General features: G+C 42.2%; 1 protein-coding gene across 2 annotated transcripts in view; it reads right to left on the minus strand.

Annotated features, from left to right (window-relative positions):
* The window catches only part of LOC148031600 (serine/threonine-protein kinase CTR1-like), a 32083-nt gene extending 22376 nt beyond the window's left edge, over window positions 1-9707 (minus strand). The window contains exons 1-5 of one of the 2 annotated variants that reach the window (XR_015691921.1): window positions 7962-9707; window positions 4744-5042; window positions 4395-4539; window positions 4089-4192; window positions 3709-3899 (exon numbers count right to left, since the gene is read on the minus strand). Coding sequence is in view for 1 of the 2 variants with exons in the window: in XM_087685181.1 (XP_087541307.1) it covers window positions 3709-3899; window positions 4089-4192; window positions 4395-4539; window positions 4744-5042; window positions 7962-8918 (1696 nt within the window). In the remaining variant the exon portion in view is untranslated. The remainder of the gene's footprint in view (window positions 1-3708; window positions 3900-4088; window positions 4193-4394; window positions 4540-4743; window positions 5043-7961) is intronic. The other variant, XM_087685181.1, reaches the window with a different exon arrangement.
* Between the last annotated feature and the right edge of the window lie 1145 nt (window positions 9708-10852).

Genomic DNA, 10852 nt, shown 5'->3' on the forward strand with positions numbered 1-10852 from the left:
CATACAAAGAGGTTGTCTTAGAAGTGTGATTGCATAAATCTCAACACCCCTCCTCAATCACAACCATAAAAAGCACCGAGTATACAACGATTGTCATGAGCAGAACCATGCTAAGTGTAGACATGAAAAAAACCAACCATATAAAGCTAGAGGTTGTCACAAGGCCTCACTAAGTGTGCAGAGGCTGTAGTGCACAGGTTACATGAGGATTACAAAGCTTATGATTGGAGTATGCAAGTACATACAAGGCTTTAAAAAGTCGGTCTGAATAGTGGAAATAGAAGGACTAATGAGGCTTGTCCTTCTATTCTTCTTCTTCTTCTTCTTCTCCGTCTTCTTCTTCTTCTTCTTTGGCAGTTGCTAGATAGGCCTTCTGTGATCTTTTCCTAGCATAACAAAATTTTTCATTGTGTCCCATTATTTTGCAGAAGTCACGAACAAAGTCTTTCTTCCCTTTGTACTTGTTATTGACATAGAGAACCTGTTCTTCCTTTGACGTGTTTGCTTCTACTTTTCCTTTGAGCTTTTTCTCTTCTTCTAGGAGTGATGCTTTAATGTCTACCTGTTTTGGATTTGGCATATTGATTAGCGTGGTAGAAACATTACTAAAATTTGGAGAGGAAGACTCTTCAATAGAACTCCAATGCATACATCTTCATCCATTTTTAAATTAATCCTTGCATGTTGAGTTAGCAAACTTTCCATATAATTAAGATGGGTTGCAATGGATGTATTAGCCTTCAAATCCAACCTAAAAAATTCAATCAACAATCCATATTTTGAAGATTTAGATTGGGCACCAAACAGTGTGTCCAACTGTTCCCAAGTGGCATGAGATGTATCACATGTGTCTACGTGGTAGATATAACTGCCATCAAGCTCAAGCTTAATAATGGCTTGAGCTTTGTTATCATTCTTTTGCCATACTGCTACAAGAGCAACATCTCTAGGTTTCTTTTCTTGGCCATTGGTTATTGGCCAAAGGCCCTTCTTGGTATTCTCTAGGTTTCGACACTTGTATCTTCGACATCAGCCTTTCTCCCCTATTGTACCTTCTCCTTTCCATTACATGATTTCATCATCTTTGTAAGCGCGTTTGGGCAAGTGAACAATTTCTCCACAATGAACACTATCGAAGTGACACCTGCTGCATGAGTATTCTCAACATGTAGTATCCTTTGCATCTCATTGTGCAGAGCACCCCTAAGCTCCTGAGTTATCTTCACCAAAGATTCTTACATTATACTACCACTCCATCACCCCTTCTCTCATCATCAACACCCTCGAGTGAATGGATAGCTTGTCTGTTTTGTGATGAGTTGGACCTAACCATCCCTTCTCATTCTCCCATATTGTACAATTACTTAATCTACCGCCAACTATCTCTCCAAACACCTTTGTATTTATTTATTTATTTTTTAAATTAATTAAACCACACAATTCATAGTGGTTCCATCTGCCTTTGCAGGACTTGATAGACCATTGGGCAGTCGACGAGCACCCTTTGTCAAATGCCCTGTCCTCTCTGGGGTGACTATTTGGACCATGGTAAGATATCCATCGCCTCTGTAATCTTGGTAGGATGTTGGGTAGCCACTATGCACCCTTTGTCCAAGCCTTGGCTGCTTTGGGGTGGGACACCTTGGGTAAACCTAGGTTGGCCTTCCTTTCTAGCCCTAATTTGGGCTTGAGAGGGGGTGCTGAGCTAAGAAATGCATTCCATGCTGATTAGCCTCTTAAGCAGCCCCAAAACATGCTTATTTAATGAAAAACGCAAAATCGGTGCACAGTTCAAGAGAGTTTCTATGAAACCCTAATTTGGGAGGGTCCATCCACATCTATAAATAAACAAGCTACCCCCATTCAATCTTCATCCCTTCCATGCAGGTTATTCGTGTTCATGTAAAGATCTTCACCATCATCCTTCCTCCACTAGCTGTCCAACCTTTGTGACTGCTGCCACCACTCTATATGCTGCTCCAGCCCGTCACGACTACCCTTCCAACTGCCCCCTACTGCATGGCGCTTCTTCCATTGCTGAGTTTGGCCCTAGATAGCCATTGTCAAACCCAATCAACACCTCTTTTGCTGGGCTTGGCAGTTTCAGCCATTGCCAGCATCCTCGTGCATCTCCTCTGTTGTAGCCAAGCATCCTACCGCTTCCGATCATCTGTGTTTGGGTCTTCTGCACCCTCCAACACACTTCGACGGGTGGTTACATCACTCAAAATCCATCTTCAGTGGACATCACACTCTGACTCTCACCACTCTGCCCTTAAGCTTTTGTACACTCTTACATTCATTTACTGCATTGATTCATTCACTTCAGAGTTCTCCTTCTCTTTGTTTGTGTTTGTGTTTTACATTTTTGAGTTTTGCATTTTGTGTTTTATGTTTGGGATTTGAGTTTTGCACATCACTGTTTGTGTCTTTGTGTTTTTGTTGTGGTCATACACTCGGTGTTTCCTAAGTGCAAACCCTAGCAGTTTCTTCACAACTAGTACTTGGGTGGAAATTGCATGAGGATCCAGAGGACAAGACATGAGGCAGCCAAGAACAGCTTGGGAGGAACTCCTGCATCATGGAATCACATTCACAGGAGATTTGACAGACCATCCAGAACCTTTTCCTTCTCTAGATTAAATGAGAGTTTGAAGCTCTCCATGGTTCACAACTTTTATGTGAATGAGTGATGTTGGAACAGAGTTAAGCTCCTGCTACTACCTTCTCTGGCCATGTTCCAGTAGTGCTTCAGCTCTCAGAGGCAAGGGGAAAGGAGAACATCCAGATTTCAGAGGCCCTTTTTAGGCTCCGGAGTTCAAGAAGGGACAAACAGCTAGAGCCTTGAGTGAGGACCTTTAACAGATCAGCATCTTTCTCAAGAGGAGACTAGTTGACAAAAGCCTCAAGTCTCAAGAAGAGAGAGAGGCATCTTTCTCAATCATTAGACCCTGCAGAAGAGGACGCCAATGTACCAGTTCAGAACAGAATTAACAAAAACTTTCCAAACCTTTCAAAGATTGCATGCCCTATACAAGACAAGATTAGCAGTTTTTCATGCCCTAACAGTGGCACGCCAGACAACAATACAAGGTTAGAGAGGTGCCACTGGAATTCTATAAAGACCTTATCAACAGAACAGGTCTCCAACAGAGAGCTTCAGGCCAGAGGAACAGTGTGGGAGCACACTAAGAGGACAAGAAAGGGATGCTATCATCTTGTTAGAGACAGCACAAAAAATACTTCAGTAGCATTCAAATACCATCATCTTGTTAGAGACAGCAGAAAATATACTTCAGTAATGTTCAAATACTTGAACTCTTAATTGCACATTTCAAATCAGAAGAAGCCAGAACAATGTTACATTGTATCTTCATGCTGAAGGAAATGTTCAAAAAGGGTAAATGCTTCTTCTGAAACAAACAGTGCTGTTTGGTTACTACAGTTTATGAACTCTCCGTGAATGAGAGTTACAATACCCTTACTAATGTCAAACACAATATTCAAAACAAATTTGCCCAAAAAGTTTGTACTGGCTATTTGAGTTTTATGGGTAAGATTAAAGGCTAATGACATAAAGAATATTGAAGCAACTTAACCTTTTGCAGACCGAAGTTTTATCTCAATCGGAGCAGCATTTTTTTCTTATTTGTTCAAGAAAAAGGAGTGTAAAAAGAGAGACTCTTGAAAAGCTAAACTGAAGCTTACCAAACCGTGTTAGTCCTGGGACTTGCATCCTAAGTTCAGGTTCTGCTCTCGTTTGCACACTAGCCATCACTGAGACTTTCAGATCTGGCAGACGAAGGGGCGAACTGATTGAGGTTGCCTGCAAGCTTTTCAATAAAGAATCTGCTTCACCTAAATCCCCAGGCTTTGCAATCAAATCTACTAACCACTCCCTGCAGTTATGGTGACAGCAGCTGAACTGATCAGTGCTACCAAAATGAAGCAATTGATTAACAGAATACGTTTTGTATGCATGTGTCACCACCAGTACACCAGGCATAGGTAGTTTATGTAGTCACACTTGTGCAAACTATCTGTACTTGAAAATTGAAACTTTTGCAAGCACATTCAAAAGAACGTACCTTTCAGGACCAGAAAGCACCAAGCATGATGCCCCATCAGCAAGCCCACAATACTTGCAACCACGAACAATACGACAAGGCAAATCAACCCAATCAGCTAGTGCCTGCACAAATATGTAGCCCCTGATATTTCAGACCAAAAAAAGCCGAATCGTTTCTCATTAGTCTGCACATCAGACTAACCTCAACAATACTAGTACAGCATTGTGTAGCTCCCAAATAACATTTTCTTGTCAATCCATGATTTTAATGCACAAAAAAGCATTTGATTAATCATAGAAGAGACTTCCTGAGTTTAGCTCAAACCTTATAAAGTAATGCACGATGCCTACAAAGGCCAACTGAGAGGCTTCCAACCGGTATCACCAAACAACTGAAGCAATCTTTCAAAAGATTGCTGCTAGCTCTCCATCGAGACACCAATTCTCCATCTTCGAAAGGCGCTGCTCCCCTTGAATTTATGACAATTTCAGCCATCAATAGGCAATAGCATGATATACAAGAATTGGTATGTTCATATGGCTCAATAAATTACCAGAAGAATTTGAGACTGGAAAAACACACACGTGTGCATGCGTGCTCGTGCACATGTGCATGTACAATCACCAAATTCACAAGTTCATAATGTATGATAGAACTGATTATAGGTCTTTACCCCATCAAGCTGCAGACAAGTTTCCCAAGTGACTCTGCAAGCTCATTCATAGAGGAAACCTTATTAGCAAGTGTACGTGCTCTGTTCTCAAGTTCACGAAGATGCGGATCTGTATGTTTGTCAAACAGAACAACTTCAATAGAGGTGGTGGATGGATCCACTTTTCGCAGCATATCCAATGAAGGTAAACGACCACCCTCTTTGGTATCGTTACAGATTTCCCAGATATGTGGATTCATTCCCCATATATGATAGAAGCCATCCTGAATTTTGTCACTGTAACCAAGGCTTCCATTCACCTGAAATGTTCAAGGCTGGATTGGAGAACTATAAGAACAATGATGTGTCAAAACAACAACTGGAAAACTATAAGAACAGTGACATTCTGAAACCACTGTTTGAAGTAAAACTTTACTAGCACAGAATTTTTGACCTACTAAGTGCACAGAAAAGAGTACATCCACACAACTGAATGTAGAAAAGAAGGTCCTCATTTCAGTTGGCATTACTGCTCTACAATGCCAGTACATAGAAGATTAATCAGAAAGTGTTCCTGTAATCCTGTTGGCCATTTGTAAGATGTGCCAGTGCCAAGATAAGAAAAATGCCATTATGAACCCATACCTTATAGTAAAACATTTACCAACGTGGAGCTTTTGAGCATCAACACAAAAAGGGAGCACAACCACATGATTGAATGCAGTAAGAAAGGAGTGAACATGTCCAACATTGAAATTAAGAGACTATAAGCCCAGATCAAGATGTCTGCTACTCTAAGCCAGACAAGGAGCAGTTCAAAGTGCTAGGAGTAATCAAAATGAAAAGGGAAGAAAGGTGTTAGGCTGGACGACAATAGTGATATTCGCATCTGGCTCTGTGTCAGAGACCATGTGAGAACAATTCTAAATGCTAGAACTAACCGGGGAGGAAAGGAATAAATCTGAAGTAGGATAACCGATGTACAGTGATTGCTTATAGGTGAGCTACGTTGAAGAATTTTCTATTCTTGCTGATAACTATTGCTAAGTCAATGTGCAGCACAAGGAGGGCACAAAACATGAGCAGCAGAGAAAAGTAAGAAAGGCAGGACCAATCAGAATAGTGGGCAGCATCAATCCAACCAGTCAGCAGACCGATTGGGTGACACTCCTTGTAAAATGGTCCATATAGGATTAGCTTGTATACCAGCTTTACCTCTTGCATTGGACTGCACAAGAGCAGGTGTTACTGTTGTGGATCTCAACAACCATCACAGAGGGTGGGCACAAAATGGTCAAAAACTCACTCATCCCAAAGTTCAATAGCAAATAGGATACTCAGCTTGCCTATACTTGGGTTAAAAGAAAGCCTTGTCCTCCCTATGGTAGACAAACATCCTCCCTGATTCTGGCTGCTAATCTGTGAAGACTCCATGGGACAGCCACCGATTGAAATTCTGGTAAGGGGCATTAGAGAGTTGAAGAATTAGGGCTGAGATGGAAAAGCAACCAGGGTTGAGACTCTCTGCAAGGGGCACCATGAGACTGAAATTTGTCTCCTAATATGTGTGTTCTAGTGTTTTAAATGTTATTCCAAGATGGTCATAAGTTAGCAATTCAACCTCCAAGCTGAAGGATTAGGTTTGTACCTAAATCTCTTGTGGGGCCAGTGCCATGTAGCATCTGGCTTTACCACAGAGCCTTTGCATAAGGTCGGTTGTCATATAGCACTTGGCCTTGACTTCTCAAGGTCACCTCACTGCACATAAGCATAGTCTGGCATATTCTGCATATCACTAGACAAGAGTGATCCCCAATTTCCAAATAGAACACCTAATGAGCAGTCACTAACTTTTGGTATTGAATCTATGGATGCACTGAATTTCTGCTAATCACCACTGAGGGTCAGAAACGAGGAAAGTGCAAAGAAAGGACCCCTATCTTCCTATACGAGCTGACCAACCTCTTTACCATTCGCTCATCTTGTTACATGTAAGTATAGTTGCCATATTATGCATGTCCTCGGACAAAAGCAATCCCCAATTGGTCTGGAGTCTATGCATGCAGTGTATCTCTAATCACACAAACCAAGGGCAAAAACAGAAGAAAATGCTAAAAAGTGGCTCCCATCTACCATTTACTAGCTGATCAACTTCCTTTCTGGTCTTACTGCTGGTTGGATATCCTCAAACTGGTTTGTACACTTTTTGACTGTTTGGAACTAGCTATGTCAGAGTCTGACTAAACTGGTTAAAATTTGCCATACATAATATGCCAAAATAGTCAATGTATGCTACATGGTGTGAATGGAAAAAATAAGTTCTGCACACCACTTTCAGTCCAAAGCACGAATGCTTACAAACCTAGGACAGTGAAGGCCATAATTCTCAAGTTCCAAGATGAAGGATGAAACAAAATAGGGACACTCAACTTAAAGAGGCCATTTGCAACCTTCTTAAAGGCAACCCAACAAAGCCAATCTAATAATGACCACGAACTCCAAATTGCTTTTGTGGCTCAATAAGCAGCAAGCAATCATCCCAATATCTGAGTTAGGCGGGTTATGTAGTGAAGGAAGAGAAGTCTACACTCTGATCCATTGTTCTTATTGATGATCATCAGCATCATTCATATCATAGTTCTTATATTAGGAGACACGGCATCTACAAAGAGGGTGTGCCCCCATGGTCCCACAGGAGAGAGTCAACAACATGATATATATGCCACCAAAATTGCAAGGCCTGTTTTCATTCAGCTTTTAGCTCCAAATCTAGCCTTTCTGGCAATAAAATGATTTCCCTCCTGTTTTAATTTGAACACTTCTGCTCCATTCAAAGTAACACTCTCAAAACAAGTCCACCTTTTCCATACGTAAATCCATGTGCAATATATGCCCTTTAATAAAGCCTGTTCAACTTGTGGAACAAGTTCTGTAGAGACCTCTCAAAATGACACTTCATCTCTTTGGTGTGCTCCAAGTTGAACTTTTTGCATCTCTGAACATACATTGGGAAAGTCACATCACAGTAAAAACGGCTTCCCCAGCATGAAAGGTATACTTGTGTGAGGAGAGCATATGAATGCCGAAGGAAATATGTGTGCAAACTAATGTACCAGGACATGAATGGTGGCATCATAATCCAAACTTATTGTGTGATGACGAAGTGAGTGACAGGCCAAATAATAAACTGTCTAAATGGTGTAAAGGATGATCACAATCATGCAACATGAAAAACTTACCCAGAAACGGAGAGCCGTGGCACTTGTAGAACATTGAACAGCACCAGTGACTAGGCAATTATCTTTCCTTCTACTAATAAGGAATGGCTCCTCCATAAGCTCAGCAGAAGCCACAAGGCGAAGTGCAAGGTCAATGGACAAAAGGCTTTCTGTAAAGCTCCCACTGCTAAATTCCTTGTCTACAGATATGAGGGCACCATCACCAGATGTGGATAAGGTAAAGTCTGGCCATATGCCTCCTGCTTTATAAGCCTGCTGGCTAGGGAGAACTGTCTCTACACCTCCGGCCGTGGCAGCAACTGATGCCTGAGATGGTGAAAAAGTTTGTCCAATGAACGGCTGCTGTTCTCTTGCAGAAGAAATTGAACCAGCAGAGCTCCATTCAACAGAGGAGAAGGCTTTATCTGAAGATCCTCCACTTGAACCACCTCCATGCAAGCTTTGACCATAATTTCTTTGGAAAGCTCCTGATCCATGGAAGCTCGGGAAATTCCTATCAGAAGCTCCACTTGCAAGTGGAAATATCCTGTCTGGATTCCCTCCACTGGCATAAACACTCTGTGGAAAGGCTCTATCAGAAGCTCCGCCCAGACCAGCCTCTCTTCCTCCGTCATAAACAGTCACTGGTTGAAAAAGCCTCTCAGCAGAGCCGTTACCAACTCCTAGTCCTCCAACACAGAGGCTCTCCCCTCCATCCTGTGAAACTTCTACCAGTCTTGTCGACGACCTTGTGGTCCTGTAGGAGCGCAGTCCCTTGCTCAGCGTGCCACTTGGACCTGGCAGCACGTCCACGTGGCGATAGCTCGATAGAGCTCCCCCGTTGTTTGCTTGGTAAGCCAGGTCTGTATGTTCCTCTAAAGGTTCTAATGACCCGTTATCCAGGAACTTGTTTTTTGACAATTGCAGCCGGCTATCTATAGGCACATAAGGAGGAATGTCAGGCCTGCGTGGGCGCATTTTCTCTGGTTGATAAACAGTAAGTAGCTATGCCTGGAAATGCTGCCGCTTTTTTTCATTTCTAGTAAACTTCAACGACTTCTTGCAGCTGAATTTCGGTAGGTCTCATTCTCGATCAGAGCCAACTATTTGGCCACAACCATGGACAGGTTAGTTGAAAATAAATCTTTCTGATATTTAAGCGATCATATGATCGCGGACGAGAGGAGCGATAATACTTAATATTATTCACGCAAAGGGCTTATGTATTCTTCAGCCTCTTTGAAGCTGCGAACTTTTCCTAGATCAAACGCGAAAGAGAAATGGTCGGGAGGAATTTCCTGTGCTGGACTTCTTCCTCCCCGATGGAGCCATGGAAGAAGACAGTTCCCATTCGATTTGCCAGAACGATAAATCCGCTATCAGGAAAAACGTACAATCACAAACGAGTTATTGTGAGGCTCTCATGGGAAATGAATTGAAGGCCATTTCTACAGCGGTTGAGCTTCCATTTTGTCGTTTCCGGGGGGAAGGCCGGATCATAATCCTCGTGATTGAGAGAGAGAGACCGCGAATCCTCATCAATGGTAGCTTACGCCACCTGGAAACAGCGAGCGGCCTGCAAAAGGACAACAAGAAGAGCACGGCTCGTGGTATCGATGGACATCCACGTTTTGCAGATAAAAAGCTCCCGGCTAGAACTCGTGAGTTTGGTTACTAACAAAAAGGGAGGGGAGGGGAGGGAAGGTTCAAGGTAGAGGCTGGCTATGGCGGGGGATCTTTTTTCAAGCGCAAGTGGACGCCGCGCGAGCGAGCGAGAGAGAGAGAGAGATTATAAGATCTTGCCATGTGAAGGTGGCCTACGGGCCACGGCGCGGGCCCCGGCCAGCGTCACACCGGAGGCGCGCTACATGCATGACGACGAAGAACGAGAAAAGGCAACTTGTATAGGTAATAGAAGAGAAGAAAGAAACAAGTCAGCGCCACAAGCCAAATCACATTCCCTTGAGGCTTGCAGGTTCCCCATTGGCCATCACCATAGACCCCTTAAGAGCCAGTCCACGCGTTGATCTTGATACTAATGTTCACAAAAAATCGATGTTTAATGTAAGCGCCCCTAACGATGAACAACACATGGCTTTTTGGATGTTTTGTAATATCAACTTTAGAAGCAAATACAAATGTCTAGTGCGAACCATCGAGCTCTTCACAATCAACGCGAGAAGCTAGATGTAGTCTAATGTTTCGTAAGGGAAGTAACCTAATCCAAAATCGCCTTCAAGGCACTATAGTATTGGGAGGTCCTTTGCAAATTGGATAAGTTGGGGCTAAGAGATCTAACTAAGATAATTTGTTTTATAACTTATAAGGCTATTGCTCAACGTTTGTGAGCCTCTCGAAGTATGCACCACCAATGATGGCAACCCAACAAATTGTGAGATTCTACCAAGAATTGAATCCTCCTTTAGACACCGATTTTGAAGCAATAAAGCCCAATATCTCATTTTGTAACCATTGATATCATATAAAACATTTCTTATCTTTTCATGTCTAATGAATTGCAAAATTTTCAAAAGCACCATCAAAGTTTAAAGAACATGGTTTAAAACATTGGACTTTATGATATTTCTTAACTATAAGCGTGGAAAATACATGTAATTCAATTCCAAAACCCCCCCAACAATGTCTTTGTATTTTCTACCAAAAATGTTTTCATCGTTTGTCTCCTCAAATCGTGGACTATGTTCAAGTGCTCAAAGCCTCTCTTCAAACTCAATGTATTCTCAAGACTTCTACCGACTTAGCAAATGATGTGGCATCTAGTTGATCTAGCCATTTTGAATAGGTAACAAGACTCTTATTACTTTGACAACTTCTCTTGGTCCATTTTGGCAAATGCAAGTCGCTTTGGTGATAAAACCTTGCTATAGTACCAATAAGTTCTCAACAAGAGC

Source organism: Lygodium microphyllum, chromosome 9, assembly GCF_053477565.2.
Source record: "Lygodium microphyllum isolate KBCC chromosome 9, Lygodium_microphyllum_v1.1.10, whole genome shotgun sequence".
Classification (NCBI taxonomy): domain Eukaryota; kingdom Viridiplantae; phylum Streptophyta; class Polypodiopsida; order Schizaeales; family Lygodiaceae; genus Lygodium; species Lygodium microphyllum.